The following is a 27808-nucleotide window of genomic DNA, read 5'->3' as shown; positions in this document are numbered from 1 at the left end:
AGTGAGGAACAACGCGACAGAAAAATTAGTAAAAACTCATATTAATGACCTCAAGCGGTACACCCCCCCCCCTTACGTCAGGTGGTTGACAATGAATCTAAGCCGAGCTATATCCCTACAGATCCCAATCATGAGAGGGCAAAGAATCACGCGCCAACCAACCGGGCGCAAGGCCTGGGCAGACGCGTCGAGGCGAGGACAGGATCCCCAGCTCGACGACCTGTACCACGAGCCAAGCGAAGAGGAGCAGAGACGACCAGGCGTGGTCACCCACCAGGCACGATTGGCCATCCAATCAAGGTCACCGGCGGAGAGAAAACCACAGCCCAGGGTACCGATCCAAGCCGACGGCCAGTTACGAGGTATTGGGGCCGAGGGACCACCCACCCTAAGGGATATCAGTGAGCCACCTGCACCAGTGAGGAAGGCGGATTTGGTTCCCCCCCCCGGGGTGTAACTTGCCACCACTGATCACGACCCAGGCACCCACAAGAACCACGGCATGCCAGATCCATCTCGACCCGGAGCCAGTAGGCCAGCTGAACCCCGAGATATTGGACCAGCTCTTGGGGATCGCCAGCACCCCGGCTGAGGAATCTCGGTCAGGGGATGACGTTGAGAGGATCCGATTTGTGCTCAGTTAGATCCACCTGGCACAACGAGGATACGTGCCCCTGACGGCATCAGCGCCGTTCTACTTACTTCGACGAGCAGTATCACCATCCCTCCAGGTGATTCAAGAAACGGTGGGGATTCCACGGCTTATGGACTTGCAGGTGGCCAAGGGGGGGCCTCGACCCCCACCGTTCATCCCAGAAGCTGACCTCCTAGCAGAGGAACCGGTGCAGATACCAGAAGCCATTTCGGCTCCTAATCAGGGATGTTGGGAGTGCGGGGATCTGGGACATCGTTATGTGCAGTGTCCTACGCGCGACCCAGCGAAAAGATTTTGCTACAAACGTGGCAAAAAGGGCGTGAGCGTAACGCACTGCCCACGCTGTTGTAATCTCTGGACGGCGGAAAGGCGAGCCTATTTGGCAAGGCAGGCGGGCACCAACACGCCACACTGAGAAGCGTACCGTGACTATCCCTACAGTTAGGAAATTTTTTTTCTTCTCTTCTCCCCCTTTATTTTTCTTCACATTTTCTTATTCTTTTTGTCTTCTCTTACCCATCTTGAACAGAGGATGTATTTTTTATTATTGTTACTAAGTTCTGTCATTTTTTAATATTATAAATTTTTCTTTTATTCTTGATATTAAGTAATATTTTGTAGTAAATATAAACCTCTGACCTAAAGATAAAGGCTTTACAATTTATTTACCCACACTAAAGAAAAATAAAAACGAATGACTGACCAAATAACGAGCAAATAATTTTTTTCATTGGAAACGGCGACTAGCACGTCAGGCAGATCTATATGCTTATCCTAATTGCGGCGGATGGCGGCATATATTTTTTTTCCACACACCTTTCCTGTCCCATTTTCTTACTGCAGCTTGGTGATTTCCATCGTCTTGTTACCAGCCAAGGTGTTGGCTGAGTTTGGGCACAGGGAGGTACCGAAGGGCAGGTAAATAAAATTGTAAGGTGCGAATAGCACTATAGCATTTATGGTGGGAGCAGAAAAGAGCCCTTACGGCTCTGATCAATCAAAAAGGACGAAGTCATTTTTTTTTTTGTTTCGTAACATTAAAAGTTTACTTAATTACATAATTTTTTAATCCTCGAAAAAAAAAGAGTCTTTTCCTTCAATTTGTGTAACTTTTAATTAATTGCCGCAGTTCACTTTTTTTGTATCCGATAATAAGACATCCATCGATATCGGGCATCGAATGTTACTTTTACGTTTATTGTAAGCACAAGCGAGTGCACCTGCATATAAGACTATCCGACAGTAGGGAAATGGTAATAACTAGTGCTCTACACTGACATCGCACACAACACCACGACAATACACCGCTTATTACACTGACAAGGCCATCAATATAGGCCGACCAGTATTTCCTGCTGGATCCTGAAGAAGAAGACGATCTGCTACACTAACACGCAAACAAATACCCTACGACAACTTACACACCCGTTCTCATAGAGTATTTAGCTTAAATGATCGCTCACCCCTTAGGACCGGTGGAAAAATCTGGGTGAAGCTAAGGTTTGTGAAGGGGGGTTTATGACGTGGAAAACCGACGTCACAGTAGCAATGTATGTGGTAGTAGCAGACAAGAGGAGAGGCGGTACAATGCACACCAACACTACCTTACCCAAGCCCCTTGTACTGACCTATCGCTTCACCCATCTCTACTATAGGCAGCACTGCCAGCTCTTGACCATGTGCAGCGGCGGGTTTGTGTGCGCATCAACGCATACTTATGCAGGTAGCTACGGTATCGGGGCAGCACGAATCGGCAGGCCAACAAGAAAGACACTCTCCGTCTTGTCTGCTTTTCGTCGGGACGTGTGATCCAAGGGCATAATTGTGTCATATATTTCCACTGACGTGAGTGCGAGATAACACTGTATACTGCACTGAGCGGCAACAGGACGCACAGCAACGGCTACCTGTTGACGACCCGGACTGCTAAGACAACCTTCACACACACTACCAAGGACTGTTGGGTCCAAGTGCCAACTCCTGCTCGTCGGATCTCCCGGTTCCCAAAGCTAGTGCTGCTGAAAGATCCCTGCAGTTGTGAGAACGGTAGGCCTATTTTCTATATATTCCGTCCCTACCATGCATAAGCATTGTGCCGAGCAGCAACTGCCGAACCTGCACCCGCAGGGCTAAGGCTGCATAAAGTCAGGCCAGGTCGGATAGTTAGGCAGGGTGAACTTTGTATAGAATTAATGTTAAGTTCTGAGTAAGTATTAAATGCAAATAAATGCCTCAATATTAATCTCGCCCATTTATGTATGTTGATTGCCAGCTATCCATTCTACGCATTTAGCCCTATACTAAAGCAATAATAAAGCAGAAGTTTATATGTGCCGTGTCTTGCTGCCGACTGCAAGGTGAACAAGGCACGACACATTACAATATATATATATATATATATATATACTAGTGGGGCTGACGCCCCACTGTGCACTCCGCGCGCTAACCCTCTACTAACAGATTAGAGTAGACAAAATAATGACATTACTCGTGTAATTATCAATGCAGGCTGAGAATAAAATCACAACAGCAGAATACGCGACTCACAAAGGAGTTAATAAAACAGATGATAAAATAAATACTGATTTTCCAATAGAATTTTTGAATAATATCGGACAAGGTCTCCCACCAAACAAATTAAAATTGAAAATAATTTTTATAGTAATGTTAATAAGAAATTTAAGTAAATCGGACGGTCTTTGTAACGGCACAAGATTAAAAATAACAAAATTATTTCAGTATAATGTGAAAGCATAAATAATAATGGGTGAAAAAAAGGTAGCAAAGTTTATATTTCTAGAATAATATTGAATACTGGCACCTTATCATCATTACCATTTGTTGGAAACAGTTTCCCTTTGTATTAGCAATTTCTCTAACTATCAACAAATCACAAGAACAGAGTTTTAACTCCTTAGGATTGTGTATTAAAAAACCTTTATTCTCTCACGGAAAATTATACGTTGCTTTATCAGATGTGAGAATCCAAAAAGAATTTTTATTCAAATTGATTCAGAGGATAAATCAGAAAGTGACAATATTGTTGAGCAAGAAATTTTTTAGTAATTCAAAAATATGTAACTTTAAAGATCGTCACATTGAAACAGACATATGTTAATTCATACAAATTATGAAAAAAAAAAATTGGGAAAAATGTGGAAAGGGTTTTAAAAGAACAGATGGGTTAAAACGACCCATGAAATGTTACATCATTAAATTAACAGAATGAATCATTGTTTTGAAAGCTTCATTGTGTTTGTCTATTTAATTATACTTGCTCCTGAATTATGTCTTTTTGTAAATAAAATCCTAAGGTAATCAAGAATTTTATACTTGGGTAAAGTACACATGGACCAGAAAGAGATTCCAAATGTAAAAATTCAATTAAGTTAAATAAATAATGATTCTTTTGAGACATATAGTGAGTAAGGGGGAGAGAATAGACAGAGGGGGACCTATGATCAGTGGCTTGAAAAACCCTAAAAACAAGGTATGACTTGGGTACTAAATTACATATGTTTTTTTACATTTGAGATGGTAAAATAATGTATAAATAAGTATTTTTAGGGGGAAGGTGGAGGGGGAGCTGAGAATAAGCAGGGGGAGCGGGGGGGGATGTTACTCAAATATAATTTAATTAACGAAGAAATAACAAGCAAATAACTATGTAAATCGAGGGGGGAGCTAAGGGGGAGAGGGAAGCTGAGACTCACTTTCGTCAATACAACTATATAATACAGGGAATATATATGTCATGAGTCGTAACTTCCTTTTTGATTGTGATATATCTTATGTATTTTCCTACTTGTGGGGCAGCGTTTAATTACCTATGTCGCAACTTAAGAGTAATCGGACAAAAAGAATACCAGGAAACGAGGCAAGAAAGTAAAAGAGCACTGTTATGTCTTTTACTTGATTTCTTTAAATTATGCACTGTATTCTCGTTTGGTGGTCAATGTAGAGAAATATTCTTTGAGAAATATTTGTTGTCTGTTTAGTTAAAAAAAAAAAAAAATAAAAATAGTGATAAATTTTTCAACCGATATGGCTGTGAATTGTTATTCCTGGATGTTTCTTGTATCTTTACAAATCCTACTAATAAAATCCCTTTGTTTTGTGTTTGGAATGCAAAAATTTTCCTAGCTCACTGCGTATTCTAGTCAGTTATCTCGCGTGATTTTCGTTTCGGATTTTAAGAGAAAACAAAACACTAAAAAGGGGGAGCAAACAAAATAATAACGTGTGTTTTCATCTAAGACTCGTCGTGTCCTTATGATTTCACCCGGTGTTTGGATTTGATAATACTCGAATGCCTGAATAACGTCTGACTCTCTTGATAACACTCGACTGCCACGATTTGGGGCTCGCTGAGCCTTATATTATCTTGTTCCGCTTCCGTTAGTGCCGTATTGCTAAGGTAGCCTCGCTGTTACCAGGGGAAGTCAGTATGATATGTTTTGCATATCGTACGTAACAAAACATTTAAAGTTTCAATTATAATTGTGTGAAGTATAAATTTTAAAATAAATCTATTATGAGTTTGATTTCATTCACATAGTATTAACAAGAAAAATTATTAACAAAAAATTTAATTATTAAAACTAATTAACTTTCAAATACTTTCATTATAAGGATTTTAGATCGTTCGACCAAAACCTTGCCCCAATGTTTCGAGTCGTTTGATATCTAATAGAGAAAATTGATTGCATATCTTGTAAGAAATATGCAGTTTATTAACGAGTTATTTTATCTTGAAATACTTTTATCATCAAGATTCTGAATTTTTCAAACAAATCCTCGCAACAACGTTTCGAGTCATTTGGTACCTAGTGAAGAAAAATTGATTGCATATCTTGTAAGAGATATGTAATTTGCATACCAGATACTTTTTTAATACTTTTATTCTAAAGATTCAAAGTCTTTCGACTAAAACCTTGCCTTGACGACGTTTTGAGCCGTTTGACATCTCATATACAAGAATGATCGCATATCATGCAAGAGATACTTGATTCTTTTACCAGTTATTTTATTTTCAAATACTAACAATAAATTAATGAATTGAGAAATTAATTAATAAACTTACTAAATTACTCTATAACTTTGTTAATAGATATTTTATATTTAGTTAAACATTTTTTTTTATTCATCATAAGTAAAATTCAAAATAAATTTTTTTAGTAAGCTTTATATTTTATATAAATATGTTAATCAAAATAATCAATGAAACTCTAGTTTTCAACATTTACGGTAAATATTATATATACATATATATACTTATTACTAATCAAATATTTATTTAGTTATTTATAATACATATATAATAAAACTGCAAAATTGTATAAATAATAATTAAGTATCTATTTGTTTGAAAAAAGACTATTTCGTACCAAATATTAATAACATGTATAATACTCAAATTTTTCATATTTTTAATTAATTATATATGAACAGTTATTTATAAATTAATATTCAGTCTTATTTTATTTTCTACATAATTCATTAAAAATATAAGAAATTAAAAGTATTATAAATAATATGTATATACATATACTAGTGGAGTTTCGGTCCCCTGCGCGATTTGCGCACCAACCCTCTATTAGTGAATTATAATCTTTCACGTGAGCTTTGGGGTAGGAGGCAAAAGGTTTTAAATAAAAAGAAAATTTTTTTTTTCAATTGAAATACATAAATTGCGTAAGTAATAATAATAATAATATACAAAATCTATAAATTACCTCTCAGATAAGTTAATTATGGCTGTCATAAAAGCTTTAGTGGGTCTGTAGTAAATAATCAAGAGAGGTTGATAACAGACGTAAATAAAATATAATAATTTAACTTACAAAATAAAATGAATTTCAGCATGGTACTGGAGATATTTGTACAATAAATATTGTTATGTGGAGGTGTTATGCGGAATGCCCCACACGTTTAACTTTATAATACAGGAAGATATTTACCACAGTGTGTTGACACGTAGTGTAAAACGTTTTCAGTTTAAAATTTTACATCCATTTTTGACATTTTTCTAAATAAAAAAATTCTCATAAAAAAAATTTGTTTCAAATCCACGCAATTTCGGTCAAATAATAATAATAATAATAATAATAATAATAATAATAATAATAATAATAATAATAAGCTGTAAAAAAGTTTTAAAAAATCTAATCATGCTGAAAAGTACCGTGCTCTCTTTACATTATAAAATAATTGTTAAAAAGAACCGTTGATTTGCACTTTCTTACGCCATAATATATAATTGCTTTATTTAGTAAAGCTGTAAAACTTCAAAATTAATAAGAAATATAATTTAAAACTATTTTTTTAGTTACAAAACTTTAGTTTATTTATTTTTAGTTGTATTCCTAGAAGAAATTAAAACAATCTTATGACGTAGATCACCAGTTATTAAAAGCCCGACATTCAGCTGTTTACGTAAAAAGCAGTTTGCGTACGTAAAAAAGTCCTTGCGACTTATTCTTTGTCATGGCAAAAGAAACTTTGACAGGAAATTGTAAGCGCTTGAACTAAAAAGGTACATTAGTTGGTGTCGTCTAGTTTCAAGGAATAAAAATTATTTATCCTGATGATAAACTTGTTGAAAAAGTAGCTTCTACATCATTATTTCACAAAAATTTCATTTCAAGTATGGTCTTATTACACACCTGCAAGGGTTAAAGATTACGTAGATCCAATTCATACTTGAAGATCCAACTTTTAAGCTCAACTCATGAGGTTAAAAATCTGATAGAGTTAGGGAATTTAAAAATCCCTAAGGATAATTAACAACATCTTCAGTTACACTGACTTAATCAATATAGAGGTACTCTCGAAAATCAGCAGCATACATTTAAAAAAATTTATTGTTTATGTCCTTTGCTGTAGCAGTTCTCGATCAAATTATCTCACATAACCATTAGTGTGATTTGTTAGGTCAATTTTCAATGTTCGAGTAAGCTTTAGAAATTAGAACATAGAGGGTTGTCCAATCGATTGATCTATGGTGGTAAAACTGTTTTCGTTTTCCATCAAACTATTGCCATCTTTCAACAACTGTTTTAAAAATTCTGTGTTTCCTCCACAAAGATATGCTCTCATATTAGTACGTATATGAAGAGACTACACATAATGCCAGAAGAATTATAAATTTAAACAAGAATACATGATATCAAATTTAGTTTCTTCTGGAATTACTGATAATGTTTGCTGAAAATCTCCAGGAAAAACAAATGTCACGCAACCCATTAATTTCTGGTTTGATTTTAAATCTTGTTATGTTTCATTAATGGCTTTAATATAAGCTCTGTGACAAATTGTGCTCTTTTTCCATACAATACATAGTGTATATCAAAGAATTTTTTCAAAGAGCCATTTTTACGTATCAGACACGTATAATCTTCTCTAATAAAAACACATAATGCGAGCTTAAAGGTGGAGTGAGCTGTTCTATCTCCACTCAAGAGAGTGCGAGCAATGCTGAAAGATGCAACAGCAAGATAAAGTTTTCCAGCAAATCTTGATTTGGTCAACATTAGATTCATTGGGATTTTTTCCATAGTGCCTCCAAGAGCATACAGGAAAAAGATTTTTTCAGTATCATTTAATTATACAATCAAAAGCTTTTCTTTGATCTGGAACCAACTTTGGAAGATTTCGCTCAAAAAAATTATTTAAATAGTTACAATTGTAATCACGTCTGATGAAATACACGAAAGGAATATAACAACAGAGTTTCTCTTAAACTAGTAAATTAAGCGCAAATTCAGTCAAATTTTTTTACTGAATTAGAAATAACCTTGTCTTTAATTTCAATAAAACCTGTGTTGAACATTTTTTCAGAGAATTTGAAGTAAAAATCGTTAAGTTGAGTTAGTCGACAGTGAACAATTTCTTCGGATAATAATTATTTTAACACATCTCACAAAATTTGAGAGTACGATAGCTTACAAGAAACTAAAATGATTGCAAATAAGACTAAGTTCAGATTGATTTTTAGACAAAGCAGAATCTATGAGTGTTTTTTTCCATCAATCATGATTTTGCAATAACTCAAGTAAGTGTCAGGCAGCGTTAAAAGTTGTATAAGTAACACCATCAACGATTTTTAAGTACTCAAATGAAGTTGGGTTTCGAACATATTGGAGTAACATTTAAAGATAAAAGCACTCTAAATAGGTAAAAAAACTGTTTAAACTTACCTATGGCTGAATCTTTCTTCACTCCTGGCCAGCCTGAAACATCATTTTCTTGTTTTCTTTTCATAAATTTATTATTATTTTATCGATAATAGGCAGCTACTTTGGTGTACAAAAGAGTTTCACCGAAATCATTTCTTACGCAAAGTTTAAAAAACTCAGTCAACGTCGTTATTCTCGAATTGTGGAAAACTTTCTGAATATTTTGCTAATTGATATAGACTTTTTAAAGATTTTTATCTACATCTAAGACTGTAGGGTACCATGCGTGAATTTTAAAATCAAAAAAACACTTAAATCCTTTAGAAAACAAATATATCGTCTATTGGCATTGTTTTCAATTTTATCGATGTTTTCAACTTAAAAAAAGCACGATTCGTTCCTTTGTTGATATGTTTGGAAATATATTGAATTGCCTGTACTGAATGATAAAATTCGACATTAATCTGAACGTTCAGACATTGACATAAGATGGATGAGTACGGTACAACCCTACGGTTACCGATTGGTGTATTTTAACTACGAATTGTAACTACAAAACTATAATCTCCACTTGCAGGAGATCTTTTACAATACGTAGGGTAGCAATCATTTACACTTAAAAATTCTTTCACAAAATTTCGAGGATAGGGTTTCGTTAATTTTCTATTATCCATGGATAATAAAGCCATGTTGAATTCACTACACGGCCCATGAATCATACTTTTTTAAAGAATATTAAACAAGAAAGGATCTTGTTAAGAATCTGGTGATTCAGCTGAAATATTATTTTTCATTCCATCAGGCTGAATTTTTGTTTTTAGTTATTCAAGTATGTGCATGTTGTAGATCCGAGCATCAACTTCACCATATATTGCTTTCTCAGTGAGGGCATCTAAAGGTTTTCTTCGTTTCAAATGAAAAATCCTTGAAACAATTTCATGCATGTCTGAGAGTTTTTTAATTTTGTGTAATTAATTATTCATTTCTGATAACTTAGGGTAAAAAAGTGGTAAGTAAACATGGACGCCTAAACGCACGTACGTACGCCATTACATTTTGATTTTCATACAAGTATCGCAGTGAGCAAGTGAATGAGAGAGGTAAAATCACTGACTATCCGATACTAGTGGGTTCAATATTACTATTATTATTTACTGCATCTCACAGATAAATTAAGTTTTGAGAACGTATTTGTTTTTGATGTGTGCGTAAGTGAAACAAACGCTTTGTGATCATTTTTGCCATCTTACAAAGAACAACTTAATTGAGTAAATTCTGACAACAAGGCAGGCAATTTATGGTATCAATTTTAACATAAATCTACAAGAGTGAAATTGCATGCAAGAAACAGTTTTGTTCGCAAGACTGAGAAGTAGTGTATTGGTAGAATATCAATTTTTTTCAAAAAATAAACATAAGAGGATATTTTAAGGAGTCGTATAACCGGTGGAGCTCAGAAACTTGCTCCAATTTCCCATGTTGACTATGTAGAACAGTATCTCTGGGACTTCTGGTAGTTGGGTACTGAGAAAATAGATTTAAATTTTACTTTTTAATAAAAAGAAAATTCTAAATTTTAAATGTTTATTGATAAACATTTAAATTAGGGAAATTCTTCTAAGCCAGTGACTGTCTTAGAATAATAATATTAATAATATGAAAGGATTTGTGTGATAATAAGTGGGTCGTGAATATTTCCTTTTACGGAAATAAGATTAATTATGATTGTTAGTGTCATCTACCTAACAAAAACAGAAAAAAGGCGTACAATCATGTTTAACTCACATCTTGTCGAGTTATAGAGGACAATCATAATTATACTATCTTGTTCAATCACCCTAGATCTCATAAAGGCCAAGACACCCATTTACATCGTTGTCCTACGCCAACCGTTTTTAATGCTCAGCTACAGGCAACAAAATATTCTACACTATTTTGTTGTCTCCTCCGTAGCAGACATCAAGATGTTATACCGTTAAATACTTATAATGCTTGTTAAAGCAGCTGAAAAATCTCGTCTTTTGCAGTACGTTATGCAAGCATAAACTACTCATTAATGTAGATAAACTGCTGAAAGAGCTTTCAAATTCAAAAATATAGGTTATCAATATTTACAGTAATTATTGTCATTATTCTTGTAAGACTAATCTTTTTAATTTTTTACGTACTTGTAATTCACAGTCTAATACCTGAATCAAATTTTACACTTTTACTGACAAAAAATGCTAGAAAACATATTTAAAAAATCGTTACAAACATGAAAAGAAATTTAAAAAGCTGACAGCTTCTCTCATCAATATCACTGGCAATAGTCTTAATAGTCATGATAGTGTTAACGATAATGACGGCATTTACAATAATCACAAGAGTTCAATTAATAATTTAACCAATGTTTCTGTTCTAAACAATGTTAAAGATATCGTATCCTTGGGTCCAAACCATATTATTCCTAATGTTTGTAATAATAAACATGCATTAAATATTCTTAATAACTGGGAATATAGTCTTCACAAGTGAGACTTTCATAATAGATTAAACACAGTATAACACAAGATGTTCATAACATTCCACACTTACAAAAACCATGTTTCTGCTCATTTTACGCTGTGTAAATGCAAACTTAGGTATGTTAGTAGGTTTTAAAAAAATAATCCTCACGTTTTTACACAATCAAGTAAAGGGCAATTCACTGCTTGCATGGATAAAGATGAATACTAAACAAAGATATTAGAATTACTAATACTTTCTGTGCAACATCAGTAACATTATGCTGATGTAAATAGAAAATTTAGTTTGTGAGATTTGAAATCTTGCACTTTAGGATATTCTCCTACCTATAAGGGCCAATCATAAGCGTGCACGCGTCTATAAATACACCAATAGACTCTGCTTATACTTACCTTTGTCCAGCAGCTTGCTGCTGCTGCGGTTATCGTCAGTCAGCCTCAAACGCCCTTTTCATTTAAGCAAGTATTATGACTTGTTAAAGAAAAATTAAATACAGAGATTAATTTTTTATAATTAACGGCTAAAGTGTTTAAAAGTGTGTTGCGCATTTATTATTGTGTCCTTTTTATTTACATCCTTTTTACGCTCCCCCAAATCCGGCGTGCGATATAAATTATACAGTCCACTATCTTACTGAGTTCAATTTCGAACATGGTCCTTCGAGCCAGATGTGGGGAGGTGAAATATAGGTGTAGGACATTTTCCTTTTGTGTAAGACACGTGGTCGTTTTATCAGCCATCTTGGAGTTTTTTTGCGTTCTTCTCGGGCGACGAGGCTGACGCGGTCAACGCGCCGGCGCGTAGTCTGTACGCACACACACACACATGTAGCCATATCTCTTTCTCTCTTTTCTTTGTTCGTTTGTCGTCGGGTGCGAGCGAGTCCATTGTTTACATAGGGGACTCACTGCTGCTCGTACTTTGGTCGTCGTCAGCGTGTGCTTCTGCCTGCCTCTGCAGGCTATTGTGACAACACTGCTGCCGCTGCTGGCTCCACGGGTCCTTTCGTCTTCAGCGTGTGCTGCTGCCTGTCTCTGCAGGCTATTGTAACAACACCGCTGCTGCTGCTCGTACTTTGGTCGTCGTCAGCGTATGCTGCTGCCTGCCTCTGCAGGCTATTGAGACAACACCGCTGCTGCTGCTGGCTCCACAAGTCCTTTCATCTTCAGCGTGTGCTGCTGCCTGCCTCTGCAGGCTATTGTGACAATACCGCTTCTACTGCTCGTGCTTTGGTCGTCGTCAGCGTGTGCTGCTGCCTACCTCTGCAAGCTATTAAGACAACACCGCTGCTGCTGCTGGCTCCACAAATCCTTTCATCTTCAGCGTGTGCTGCTGCCTGCCTCTGCAGGCTGTTGTGACAATACCGCTTCTACTGCTCGTGCTTTGGTCGTCGTCAGCGTGTGCTGCTGCCTACCTCTGCAAGCTATTGAGACAACACCGCTGCTGCTGCTGGCTCCACGGGTCTTTTCATCTTCAGCGTGTGCTGCTGCCAACTTATACAGGCTATTGAGTCAGCACCGCTGCTGTCAAGTCCTGCAGGTCTTTCGAACTCAACATAACTACGAATACTTGGTCCTGTTTACACGGTTTGTAAAATTGTATATTTTGTGGTATGTTATATCAGTTCCTTATAGTTTTTCGTTTTTTTGTTTACCGATTGACTTAAATATATATTTGTGAACTTAACTTTATGTAAGCACTTGTAAAAATTAAGAACACTACCGTCGTTTAGCGTTATTGTTGAATTAGTTAGCATTTATCTGACTCAAATTTGGCTACGGTGCGCGGTTTTTATTTATTTATTGAATATTTATTCATTGAATTGAAATTTTCCTTATCAAAATGGATAACCTTTATGAGGTATAAGTTAAACTATTTAACAAAATTAAAGGTTCCTTTACAAACTTTAAGAAACTTGAACAGGTAAAAATGACCAGGGGTCAAGCTGACTCTAGACTTCAACAACTCAGAGGTACTTTTGAACAGTTTAAATCTACTCATGATGATATTATGAATATAAAACCTTTACCCACAACTCATGATTATTTTGAAAATGAGTGCTATGAAGTGGTGGAGGATACTTTTTTTTCAGTTCAGGGTGATTTTAACGATTTTTTTAATTCGCTTAATGATCATTCGAATCCAACAGGCACCTTACCTCCTGCCGATGCCAATGTTAATTCGTTTCAGAGTTTCTCTTCTTTACCTTCAATAGACTTGCCATCCTTTGATGGTGATTTTGCTAGTTGGGAGAATTTTCGCGATTTTTATAGGGCTTTAGTCCATAGGAAGCAAAAATTACCAGCTATTATTAAATATCAACATCTAAGAGCGCATCTAGGGTGAAGCTTCAGACCTCATTAAAAATATACCCTTGTCTGAAGAGAGTTATATACAGGCCTGGGATACCATAACCCGGTATTATGATAATAAACGTCGTCTCACTAATACGTATACAACTACTATTCTCAGTTGTCAAGCTATGAGAGGCAGTTCTTGCTTTGAAATGAAGCGCATATCTAAGGAGATAATAAGTTTTGTTGATTCCTTGACATCTTTAGAGAGAGCAGTAGGAGATGCTGACATATTTATCGCTCTTGAAGTTAGTAGATTTGATTTTCAAACGAACAAGGATTGACAAAAAATGTTAGGTAGTAGCAGTGATCCTCCTACTTGAGGTCAACTACGAGACTTTATTTCGGCACGAATCATTACAATGGAATCGTTTCCTTGTAAACCTGTAAATAAGATTGTAAATATTCGCGCAACTACTCCTTCTAAAAATATGGGATCTTCTAGTGGTAAGCCTATATCGGGTGTTACTGCACATTAGACAGTTGTTTCAGATTCCATTGTTTGTCAATTCTGTAATCAAAAACATCATCTTGTCTCTTGTGATTCATTTAAATCACAGGAGTGGAGCGACAAATGGAAATTTCTGAAGTTCCATCGTCTCTGTGTTAATTGTTTTGGTCCTCACCTTAATCGGGAGTGCTCTGTTAATAATAAGTGTTCACACTGCAACTAAAGGCATCACACCATTATGCACAGAGGGGATAAGTCCAGCTCTACATCTGTATCTGCTAAAAATAAGCACACAATATCTGTGAATAACTTGACGAACTCTTTTACTGTACAAAACCAAGCTCAGATTTCTTCAGAGTCTAGTGTGAATGTACAGTCATGTAGTAGTAATAAAATCGTCTCACCCAAGGTGCTTCTAGCTACTGACCGTGTTTTTGTGTATGCCACTGATGAATCTCGCATATTAGTACGAACTCTCATTGACCAGTGCTCACAGAGTTGTCTTATCACTAAATCTCTCTGTGATATACTGCATTTGAAACCGAGATCAGTTAGTACGACTCTGTCAGGAGTGGGTGGACTGATTTCCATGGATACTAGTAAATCAGTTGCTTTCAAATTTAGGCCTCATTTTGAGTCTGGTTTTGAGTACCTTGTTGATGCGTTAGTCGTGCCAAAAATTTCTTCCTACGAACCACCTCTGGGTAGTCGTTTGGCAAGCTTAGATTATGGAAAGCATGTAATTCTAGCAGATCCAGAATCTTACAGTTTGGATAAAATTGATATTTTGTTAGATGCATCTGTCCATGCAATTATTGGCATATGCCTATGAATTAGATAAATCAGGTACACAGTGGCACTTCATTCCTGCTTCTGCTCCACATTTTGGGGGTTTGTGGGAATCAGCAGTCAGATCCGCTAAACATCATTTGAAGCGTGTAGTTGGCGATCAGATTTTGACAGTAGTTAAATTTTTTACTTTATTGTGTAGAATAGATGCATGCCTCAACTATCGGCCCTTGGCTTGCCTTAATGATGATTCCTCTGAGCTTGATCCTCTTACTCCTGCTCATTTCTTGATCATGAGGTCATTATTTATTGTGCCAGAGCCTGATATTTCTTCTGAAAAGGTATCGCCACTTAAACGCTGGAAGCTAGTGACAAAATCTCTCCAAGTCTTCTGGAAAAGGTGGTCACTTGAATACCTTTCCACTTTACAAAGTCGTTGCAAGTGGTTAAATCCTCAACGCTCGGTTAAGCCTGGTGATCTCGTGCTCATAAGAAACGAGTCTTCTCCACCTGGTAAATGGCCTTTAGGCATGGTTGTTGAAGTCTATAAGGATACCAAGTCTCTCATCAGAGTCGCCAAGATTAGAACCGTTTCATCTAGTTTTGTAAGGCCAATATAAAAAACTAATATTATTGCGTACGGTATCTGAACTTGAGTCAGGACACAATAATAATTAGTCTTATTTGGATCAATTTATTTTCTTTTCATTTACTATTATGATTATTAAATCTCATATCTAAAAGTCACAAACCTTGCGAAAATATATATAAAATTGTCAGTAATTTGTTTTTTATGTTTTTTTGGATTTTTGAATTATTTGCTATTGTACGTGGAAAGCGTTCCACTGCTTTATTCACACGGTACTTAGTTGTATATTATTTCTTTTGATGCACATTTGGTCTCACTCCTGTCTATCAACCTTGGGACTATGTAAAACATCAGTATTACTGATTGTTACCAGCAGAATGTCATTATATCAACAAAAAAAAACTTTCGTTATTTAGAATTTTTGTAAGTGGAATGCGATCCACCCTTTTGTCCTTCTAAGACTTGTTATTAATATACACTCGTTACACTTCTGTCTATTAACCTTGGGACTATGTGCAACATCAGTAACATTATGCTGATGTAAATAGAAAATTTAGTTTGTGAGATTTGAAATCTTGCACTTTAGGATATTCTCTTACCTATAAGGGCCAATCATAAGCGTGCACGCGTCTATTAATACACTAATAGACTCTGTTTATACTTACCTTTGTCCAGCAGCTTGCTGCTGCTGCGGTTATCGTCAGTCAGCCTCAAACGCCCTTTTCGGTAAGTCGCTTTGCGCTCGTGTTTATAATTTTCCCGTGTATCGTTTTTATGTAAGATTTCTGTAACGAAAACGATTCACATTTTCTATTGACATGTAATTTCACCGTCTGACTCATAAATTAGTTCTTCCTGCTCGTGATCTTGCAAGTAAGCAAGTATTATGACTTGTTAAAGTAAAATCAAATAGAGAGATTGTTTTTTCATAATAAACGGCTAAAGTGTTTAAAAGTTTGTTGAGCATTTATTATTGTGTCCTTTTTATTTACATCCTTTTCACGCTCCTTCAAATCCGGCGTGCGATATAAATTATACAGTCCACTATCTTACTGAGTTCAATTTCGAACACTTTTCCTCTAACTAATAAGTACACACAAAATTTCACAATGGCCTAATGACCAAAACTTTTCATCAAGAATGTTTAAAAAAATTAAAATAATTTAACTCAATACAATAAAACCTGTGGACTTCTCAAAATCTACAAAACCAATATTTATCTTTAACTAATTACCTCAATAGCTAATAGTCCCAAAAATTTTCTATGTAAAATAATGTGTAATAGATCAAAATACTGACTTTCTCGAGCAGACTTGAGTCTAGATAAGAGGTTCGAATTAATATAAAAAATAAAAACATCATTACCCCTCGTAAATTTATTTTAATTTTTATTGATGTCACATTTTCTTTTGCCAATAACCCACACTGTAATCTAGTCTCTGAATGTATAAATTAAAGACACACTTGAATTAGTAACAACATTTCTCATACTTTCAAAAATTTAAACCATAGAAAAGTATTTCCAGTATTTAATGTTACTCTTGAAATAAGAACTTCACTATTTATTTTTTTCCTGTAGTTATTCAACTTATTATTTTACACCTTATAAAGTGAATGATTCTTCATCATGTATCATCAACATGCAGATTGATAAACTTAAATTCCGAACTAACACTACTAAAATATCTTTTATTAACTCAAGGTCATTAGACAGCAAGCCTCCACAAATTTTTTTTAACATTGCTTTGGGAAGGTTTTAATAAATGTTACCTTATTTATCAACAGCTTTATACATTGAATTATCCATGCTGTTAGTTTTGGTTCTTCTATTTAATTTACTTAAAATCTTGTAGTTAAAAAAGTGTATTACGTGAACAAAGTTTAATACTATTGACTAAACAATTATTAGAATCATAAAACGTTTTTCTCAACTGGTTCTAAGATTTTTTTATGCAATCCTCGATCCTTTTTTTCGGTTCTAAATTTTTAAAATATGATCTCTATATTGTCAAGTTTAACAGGCATCTAAAAGTTTTTTGATTTGCTTAGCTCTCACAAGCAATATTGATGCTATGCCAGACCAAATCATTGAAAAAATGTACTTACATAAGTTTTTTCAATGTTCCAGAATGATACACAAAGAAAATTTCATTGCTTTGTTTGCAAATAACATGAAATATTTTTTTTTTTTCAGGTCAACCATAAAGTTTTAATATATCTCTATTATAACCTTTTTTTTCATAAATCACTTATTTAAATGAGTGATCTCACATAAATAAGATATTTTGAGCTCTGAGCTCTGTTAACCACTATCATTGCGTATATACGTATTGAATAAGCGCTATTTTAGAACCCCTAAAACTATCAAAAGTCTTATTTCCCTTGCAATTTCCGGACATTAAATAAAATATCCCTACGTAAGGTAAGTGCTTAGCTTGACCATAAAAATCTTAGTCTAATCATTATTCAAATTTATGTACATTTAATCAAATGTGTTTTCACTAAAAAAATATTTCTCTAACTATGCCATTTTTTGTAGCTTCAATTAATTACGATTCAAGTAAATTAAAACATTGTTTATCAACAAAATCTTCTGTGAAAAAATTCTTTATACTTATTTCCCTTTTTATCACCTTTATTACTTTCCAAATAAGAAGACTAGGGAGAAAATTTGTCTTGAAATAAGTCTAAAAGGATAACATAAGAGTAATTGTTTTTATAAAAATGTTATGAATTGAAGAATTATTAAAATAAAAATGAAGGTAATTATATAATCACTGATAGGTGTCTTTATTTATACATTTAAAATTTTTTTGAATAAAAGTTTTTCGATTAAAATTTACTTCAAAAGCACTAAATATAAAGTCGTTATAATTCTTACATGAAGAAGAGGGGGTTGGCGTGCGAAACACGTAGGAAAGTGAAGTCCATCTAAAATATACATATATACACTACCTGCAGATTTAAGTTAAAATAGCTAAGTTCAGAATTCAAAAATGGTCAGTAAAATAACGTTTTTTATTTTCAACCAAGAAACAGAAAAAATTAATGATTCTTTTAATCCTAATTATAATGAATAGTAATAGTGTCAGTCCAAGACAACTGATAAAAAAAATTGTGTGTCACACATATTATACGGAAAACTGTATGATTTTAATTAAAGAACAGTCTGACTTAAAATATAAATGATTAAAGTTATTATGGTTTGTAGATTCTTAATTTTGCATTAAGCATTTTCAGTGCTGGTCATGGTAATTGCTGTTTTGTACTTAATATTCAAGCTTCGTTTTGAAAATTTAAGAAATTAAGTTATTTATCAATGTAATTTATTTAACTTTACGTTAATAACTAACAATCGCTCTTATGATTTTAGTTTCAATCCCTCATTGAACTTTTTAAGTTACTTATTAAACAAAGTTTCATGAATAAACGATCATCCATTGGTTTGGATGGTTAATATATTAGTTTTAAAAAAGCAACATATATTTTTTCCGCATCATGACTTAATCCTCATGAGTTTTCAAACATAAATTATCAAACCAATTAGGCAATAAGACATTTGTTCTTAATTGAATTTTGTTTTAACAAGAGAACTACGTATTATGGTGTATAAAAATATTTTATCACTTTTATTGACAAATTAATATTTGATAAATCACACCTATTTTTATAAAATCCTTTGACCCCTTCTAGATTTTCCTTATTTTTAAGCATAATATCGGTCTTATTTAGCTACCCTTATTTTTATCATACCCGTGGCCATTCTCATCCCCCTTCACAATATAAGGTAAAACTGTGTTACTTTGCCGTTATGTAATTAGGTAAGATTTTCCACTCACCTTCTAACCCTCATGATTTCTGATATCCTCTTGGACCAACTTGAGCCACCATTTTAACATAAAGTCAGATCATTAGTACCTGCTCAGGACCATGGAAATTTTTGTAATTATTGTTGTAAGCTACTAAAAAACGTATGTGTTAAATTAAATATTTTGTTACTACTCAAACACATTTACATACTATCCTAACAATTTCTAACTTAAATTCATTAGCTGGCTGTATTCCTTAGCAAGGTACTGCGTCAAGTAAGCCAACGTTGATCAGTAGAAAGTAATACGCGATATACTCTTCCCTGTTCACAAAGTGGCCTAATCCCCCTACCACCACCCACCGCCTCTTCCCCACACTTCTTCCAATCGTGCTGTAGTACGAGCGTCTCCACCCATTACTACCCACGAAATCTCTTCCACTCAACATCCGATGAGCTTCTCCCTCTACCAGAACCCTAAGGAACTGGGGGGGGGTAGAACTCCTTATAACTTACCTAATAGCATACCTTGGTCGTTATCAATTATAATGATAAGGTCTATTTGATTTATCATCCAACTTGCTATAACAAACTTAATAGTGTTACTTTACTGACTATCTCGCGAGACATTTTTCGGAGATCATTTCTAATTTCTAAATGTTTAAACAACTCATCGATAGTCTTTGGCATATTGGGTTATTATCAGGTAGCAAAAACTTTGAAATGAGATCCTGATACTTTTCGACGTGATTCCAACATACGACTCCTCGGGTTTCTATAGCTCAGAGTCGAGCTCAGATAATTACTAAGTTACCGATTTTTTTGCTCAGTTTTCCACATTTTTTATTAATTTACTCACAATGATAATTCTTTTGTACAGCGGAAACATTTCTAATACGACACATGTTAATTTTTTTTTATTGTAGTCATTATAGTATGTGATCAATTAACTGTCAAATGAATAAAAAAGCTAAAAATGTATAACTGCAGTAAAATTTGTAGAAATTAGCAAAGAAGAAAGTCTTTTTTTAACACTCTCACCAAAAGTACGACTAAGCTTCGCATATTCGGGAAGCAAGGTATAACATTTTTTCTACGAAAAATATTGAATGTACTGGTAAGAATAGTATTTTTTTATCTTCTGCGTGGTTCTCTCCCGAATAATAGGCTAAAATTACTCACAGAGGATAATATAATTATTGTTGTTATACGCAGCAAGTAAATTTTCACCTGAGGCTATGTAGCATTTTTTTTCGAAAATCACATAAAAAATGTCATATTCCTAGAGGCAAAAGAGAAAAAAACTGTTAACAGGCTTCAGGATATCGTCGTACGACATCATTTTCTGTAGGTTTGAAATCAGAGCCGAAGGCAACTCACACCCGAGAGGAAATGCCGTACTTTCTTACCTTTGTGCGTGATAAACTGCATCAGAATTAAGTGGAAACACTTGACATACCAAAAGTTTTTTAAGTTGGATTTTTTATGGAAGCATATAATGGTGAAATTTTTCAAAACTGCAAAAAAGCTTTTCAATACGACAAGTTTGGTCCATACTCATTTTAGTTAAAACAATTCAGAATATTATTGGCTAAGCCTTTAAAAACAATAGTATGAATAATAGTTAGTGTCCTCATCTGATAAACTGGACATCAACTTGTTTGTTACAATCATTAAAGTAGTCATTCTTACTGGTAAACATCTACTTTACGGCGATCGCTAGACTTGAAGGCATTTGCAAAACAACTTTTAAGGAACTTTTTTTACCTTTATCAACCTTGCTAGATGTGTATCAGTGGCGAACGTTATTTTTCTTATGTATATAAGAATATTAGAAATTAAGTAATTTCATTGAAGGGTAAGTATCAATGCGAATAATTGAATTTATGGACACTTCCCATCCAGTACGAGATTGCCAAAGCAACTCGGTTTTTCAGTTAAAACTACGAAACTGTAGAAAAATTGTCGTACGCAGCATTAAAAAAAAAGTGCCACCTCGACCAGGATTTGAACCTGGAACTCTTTTCTTACCGGGAGAGTGCGTTACCAATTTCGCCAACGAGGTCTCGGCAACTCCCCATCTCAGTTGCTACGTTTTATAATTTCAGCTATTGTTTCAGTCAACGCCTTGCTAAATGTGGTATATCAGAATATTAAAAATTAATGTAATTTTAGCGATAGGTTAGTATTAATGCGAGTAATTGAATTTATCGAAATTTTCCATCCAGTACGAGACTGCCGAAGCAACTCAATTTTTCAGTTAAAACTACGAAACTGTAGAAAAATTGTCATACGTAGCAATTGAACAAAAGTGCCATGTCAACCAGGATTTGAACCTGGAACCTGGAAGTTATTTTTCTTACTAAAAACACAGTAAATAAATCTTAACATTAAAAAAAAAATTCCCGAGGCAGGTACATGCAATCTTATCTTATTAATATATGAAGCAAAGTCGCTGAAACCGTTGTGATTGATAACCACAAAAACTACAGAACCGATGTTGCTAAAATTTTGCATACTGATTTTTGATGATTCCGAAATGGTTTTCGCATAGTTTTTTTCTGAAAAAAGTTAATAACAATACCAATAAATGCTCAAAGTTTGCAAAAATAAGCTAGCTTTACGCTTAAGTTCAGTAGGATCCGCTAGGTGGCATCGAGGTAAAGATGAAGCCACCCGAAATCAAAGATAGTGAAAAGTGGTTGTAAGATGCCCCATCAGTTTGTCAATTATCGTAGTCGCTCATCAGCAGTACAACAAAAACAAAGTTATAGGTCATGAAGCTAGGCATACCGGCTACCGATGACACTCTTTTATTGGGAAAGCAAAATAAATCGATTTTTCATCCCAGATCGTCAAGATAACCAGGTGCTACGGAAAAATGGGCGTTCGTAACGTCAACGGCCCCGGAGAAAAACCAGGAGAGCACAACCTTCCCCAACACTTCAGAGTCATGAGGCTGTTCAACCATCCGGCCTGGGTGCCGTTGGAGAATTTTCAAGTTCAAATGCAAGCCAGGGAAGACAGCCCTGAAGAGTACGGGCAACCATAACGGCCTCCTTCTTAGTGGTCACCCCAACACCATACCTACAGAGAAGGTATTCTCCAGGCCCACTTTCCTGACTAACGATGAGCGATTGGTTATCCGGGGAACGATCTAAAGACAAGATATTCTTTGGTCGGCGGCGCGCCGCGGCGTACCTCCCTCCATCATGGTTTTCGTACAGAGACTTTAAGGATAAGAGTCAAGCTACCCTCAGCTGGCTCTCCATCATCAAAAATAATAATAAGGAATGGCTGCAAGTATCACCACAAGGCCTTTTCAGGGCAATTATAAGTTTTTACGTTTCCTACTTAACCATCAATCTCAACGGTTCTTTTAAGGGCCACCTAAGTTTAAACTACCTTGCTAACAAATACATTTTTACTACCATTTTCGGAAACGATTTGTCAACTAAAAGACTATGTTAAGCCAGCCACTATTAAACCAAGTCAGTCTGGCAGACATCCCCAGCGGAGTTGTTCGTCGCAAAGCTGGAAGCCCCAGTGACCGACGACCCTATATTATCCTCTCAACTTTAAGCATTCAACCAGCAATCACCGATCCTCTTCAAGGTCTGTACTGAGAGAACCTAACAGCTATGAAGGAAAAATAATCTTGAGCCAACGGGACAGTCTCCAACAAGTAAGCGTCACGAACCAATCTTTTCAAACCTGCAAAAAAAGAAAGTGCTTTAGACACCAACGTCTACGACGTTATACCAGGAGACGTCGGAAAAGAACTCCACAACTAGCTCCAAAGCTTCGAACGTTGTAATTTTCCTCCCAACCAGTGTGGTGCTACAATAACAAGCCAGAGAAGATCACCCTGAGGTATTCAGGCAATCACGTTTGCTGGAAATTTCAGTCAAGAAAGAGTTTACTTAAGAAGCTTTAGAATTGGAAGGAAAACTTTAAATGCATCTATTGAATACAGTTTTAGGCGTCAAGAAAATGACATTGAACATTTATCGATATTAAAGCAGCATCAACATCGATAAATAAAGAATTTATTCAGTGAAAGATAAGCTTTTTACCATAACCCTTATGACAATCACTTGAATCTTCTAGATTTTTAAATAGGTAGAATATGTAAGGTAAAAGTACCTATTCGTGAAACATGTCCCTATTATGAAAACTCAAGATTAAATAAGCATGAAAATTCTTATGATAAAAATAAAATATACTGAAGAATCTCTATAATACTACCGTATCAAATTAACAAAAATAGTAAACAATTTCAAACATTATTATATTGAAAAATATATTATTACGAATCTGTTTTTCATAATACGGACAGTTTGAAACATAACCTGCAATTTGTGATGTTCCTATTTATGAAACGCACGAGCCCATTTAATTAACATGTAAATTTCATAATTGGGACTTGTGTCTCATAAATATGGACACAACTTTTTTGCTATTCCATAGTTATGGACATTTTAATCGTGTCAATATTTGCTTAGAAAATTGTTTTTTTACATCAAAATTTAATTTCAAAAATGTCAATTTGTTCAGAAGAGCATAGCGCTTCTATTAAAACCAAAAATTATGAACATATGACTATTTTTTTATTTAATATTGGTCAATGAAACGTAAAAATCGAAATTTGTATCAATAATACGTACTTTTACCTTATTTGTATTTTTGAGGCGATAAAAAATGTAGATATTAGGCTTTAGGACTTTGTTGCTGCGGTAATAAAGTTGTGAGATAAGAGAAAAAAATTTTTTCTAATTACGTATTTTTTGTGAGTTTTAAATCTTTGCAGCTTGAAAAAAGCCCGGTTCATAGATTACACGGGAGGAACTGCAAAATTAACGGCTATATAGGGCCAACTATAATTTTAGGGCACAAGGAGTGCACAGTACTTTTCAACATAATTATTTTTCTTTTCACTTCTTACAGCTTTTTACTTGACCAAATAAACTGTATGGATTCCGAACAAAAATGTTTTTAATAAGAAGATTTTGGTCTGAGAAGTGTCAGAAATTTTTAACTGAAAATGTTTCACATAACATGTCAATACACTAGGGTATTCCGTTTAGTGACTCTTGTGCGAAGCCGAGACGGGGGGGGGGGGCGCTTGTAATGTATAAACCAAAATTGCTAAAACCGTTGTAATTGCTAACCGCGAAAGCTGCTCAACCGATCTTGCTGAAATTTTTTATACTTATTTTCAACACTTTATAGATGGTTTTATATAGTTTTTATCTTGAAAAAATTTATAACAATAGCAATGAATAAGTTGAAAATTTTGTAAAACACGCTAGTCTTTCACTTTAGTTTAGTAGAATCCACTAGGGGACGTTTAAGTAAAATACAACATACCTGTAATAGAATTAAGTAAGTCTGGTTATTATATCCAAGAGCAAAGTACCGAGTACCACAGTTGATCATCGGCAGTGCATGAAGCATAGAACTAGAAGTCGTGCAGCTGGGTATCCTGGCTACCGACAACACTGTTCTATACTCAACAAGTGACTTATGTTGAACTCTATTCTAAACCACCAAGATAGACAGGTGCCACTCATAAAAAGGTGTTCTTAATGCTAACGTCTGGAAAGAAATACCAGGAGACATGTCTAGCCAGAGAATGCCAAAAGTCGCAAGAGAGAGAGAATTGAAAGGAAAACTTCAAATATATCTGCCGTATGGAATTTTAGGCGTTAAGAAACTGACGCAAAACGTTATTAAGATTGAAGTAGTAGCATCAAAATCAATAAATAATAATTTGATGAGTGAGAGACAAGCTTTTTATTATTATCCTCGCAGTAATTTCTTAAATCTTTAAGAAGCATTAACAGGTAGAATAAGCATTTGTATTTTTGTGGCAATAAAACATACAGAGATCAAGCTCTAGGACTTAGTTGTTCTGGTAATAAAGTCGTGAGATAAGAGAAAAAAATTTTTTAATTATAAATTTTTTGTGAGTTTTTAATTCTAACAGTTTAAAAAGTCCCCTTTTGTAGTTTATACAGGAGAAACTGCAAATCAACAGCTGTTTAGGGCAACCGATTATGTTATGGCATAAGAAACGCACGGTACATTTTATCATAACTATAGCTTTTTCACTTTTTACAGCTATTAACCAAATAAACTTTGAACGAAGACTTTCGTTTGAGAAGGGTCAGGAATAGATGTAAGATTTTACGGTACGGTGTTCCATTTGGTGAGTCTCGGGCTAAGACGGAGGGGGGGCACTGGTTCTATATAAAAAAAAAAAAAGAAAGCCAAATAACTTTAACAAATTAAGATGTATTTTTAAAATCTCTTCTAAGTTAGATAACATTTTTAAAGTCTTACTGGTATCACCTGACTGATAAAGGGACTTGGAACATATAAATTAATATGTAAAGTGAGTACAACCGTAATTTAAAAAAAAGCTATTTAATAAAGACGATACTTATTTGCATAAATAACCTGCACAGAGTCTATACCAAATTTTTTTTCATTATGCCTCATAATCATTGCACTATGTATACAGCTTTGTTAAAGACACAAATTTACTTTGTTTAAGAATCAGTAAAAAGCAAACCTAATTTTTGCACTTGACAATCATAAATCAACTGTTTATGGAATTGAAAATTATTTTAAAATACATTATACAACCAATGCAATTTTAATATACTGATACGTTATACAGTTTTTAATTTACTATAATTACCTCTTGCGGAATATCCTCTTCTCGAACATCTTGCAAGACGTTTTCCAATTGAGAATTTCGAATATAAACTAACATATATGCGTTAGTACAATGTTTGACTGTCATAGAAACATCTTCATCCTGTCCTCCATAATTATGTTCTATAGCTTCTTGCTTTGAGCAACGTGATACGACATCATCATCAAATTTACACCACTGAAAAATTAATGCTACAGGTTTTATATGGACTGAACATCAAAATTCATAATTCATGTAAATAATGATACTAGATCAAAATTATACTTTTAATATAAATATATACATATGTATGTACCTATATTAACTAGTGATATTGGTGGAGCAGGCTTAAAACTGCCCACCATCCCTTACTGTGAGTTCACAAATTAAATAAAGGTAATATACGTTTGTTTTTTTACGATGTTTATAAAAGTCTGCAGCCCCAGCAAAGGACCATCATCGTCCCTCCACTCCCCACCACCACCGACCTCCAATTTATTAAGCCCCTTACCATCCCCTACTAATCATGTCTCTCTTATTTATTTTCATAAGTGTCATGCATATTCGAAAATTTTCAATACATTTCTAGAAATATAAATCAATAACTAATTAATTTTTTTCACTATCCTAATGATACTGTAATAAAACAGTTAAGTCATCAAATTTTTTGTATTAGAATGTAAATAGTAAGGACCACAGTGGTCATCGTCAAGAGCTCCACATATCTACAGTTTTATACTCTTTCTCTCTCTCTCTCTCTCTCTCTCTCTCTCTCTCTCTCTCTCTCTCTCTCTGTATGTGTGTTTGCGTGTTTGTATGCTGTCTGTTTAATGAGTGGTTCATGATCTGTAATAACAGTAAATTTATGTCCAAACAGGTATGGTAAAAATCGATCTTGATGTGTAGTAGCACGGGTGATCCTTTCCTATCTCACCTTAGCTTAAGATTGCGCCTATTGCATAATTTAATGAATCAGTGATTACGATGAAAGGTTCATTTACATTTTACATTAGGAGCTTTGAGTATTGGCTCGCTACACAGAATAGCTTTTAATTTAAATGCTTGTTCTTATGGCTCTTTCCATTGAATCTCAACTGTTTTTCCAATCAGTTTTGAGATTAGCTGCCTAATTTTGTAGAAGTCTTTTTATATTTATATTTTTTGTCTTAATTTGACTATTGCGTACTATGTATATGTACAAAGACTTTTACTTCTTTATTAGATAATTGGCAATATTTTAGTTCTTGTAAGGTTTGCGTAAGCTAGTCGTTTGTAGAGTCTTTTAAGCCTTATTTGGTTTCAAGTTTTCTATAGGAATCCGCTTGGACTGGTAATGATCGTTTGCATCTGAGAATGCTGTTTTATGTACATCAGTTTTGTTTATTTTGATTTGGAAAATTTTTTATTTGAAGTCGATGACGTTTATGTAGTGTGCCGCTGCTAAATTTTCTAAAATTTCATTTTTAAAGGTTAGTGGTTAATGATGACATAGTCACATGGTTCTACTGTTTTTTTATTTAGTAATTTCGAGTCTGTGATGACTTTCCATCATTTTTCGACATTATGGCTTATATATTCTAGGACGATCTATGCATTCGAATTGTACTGCAATTTCTTTGGTGTTTATGATGTCATTGTTCAATTGAGCAATGTCCTAGACATTAATGCTTCGCATCTTGACCGTGAAATTATCGGGGACTATGCACAGGATACCAACAATAATACTATTTGTTGGTATCTTAATTGTCCCTAGCGTGCTAAGTGCCCCATGTGT

General features: G+C 34.6%; 1 protein-coding gene across 5 annotated transcripts in view; it reads right to left on the bottom strand.

Annotated features, from left to right (window-relative positions):
- The window catches only part of Usp7 (Ubiquitin-specific protease 7), a 780393-nt gene that overhangs the window by 279442 nt on the left and 473143 nt on the right, over nt 1–27808 (bottom strand). For all 5 annotated transcript variants that reach the window (XM_089595056.1, XM_089595060.1, XM_089595061.1 and 2 more), the window contains one exon: nt 26038–26232. In XM_089595056.1, coding sequence (XP_089451182.1) covers nt 26038–26232 — 195 coding nt within the window. The remainder of the gene's footprint in view (nt 1–26037; nt 26233–27808) is intronic.

The sequence above is a fragment of the Copidosoma floridanum genome, unplaced genomic scaffold, assembly GCF_036245765.1.
Source record: "Copidosoma floridanum isolate Cflo_tuat_1 unplaced genomic scaffold, Cflo_Japanese_pri ptg000024l, whole genome shotgun sequence".
In the NCBI taxonomy this organism is placed as follows: Eukaryota; Metazoa; Arthropoda; class Insecta; order Hymenoptera; family Encyrtidae; genus Copidosoma; species Copidosoma floridanum.
The sequence above is the reverse complement of the archived record's forward strand: the minus strand, read 5'-3'. Positions and strand labels throughout refer to the sequence as shown.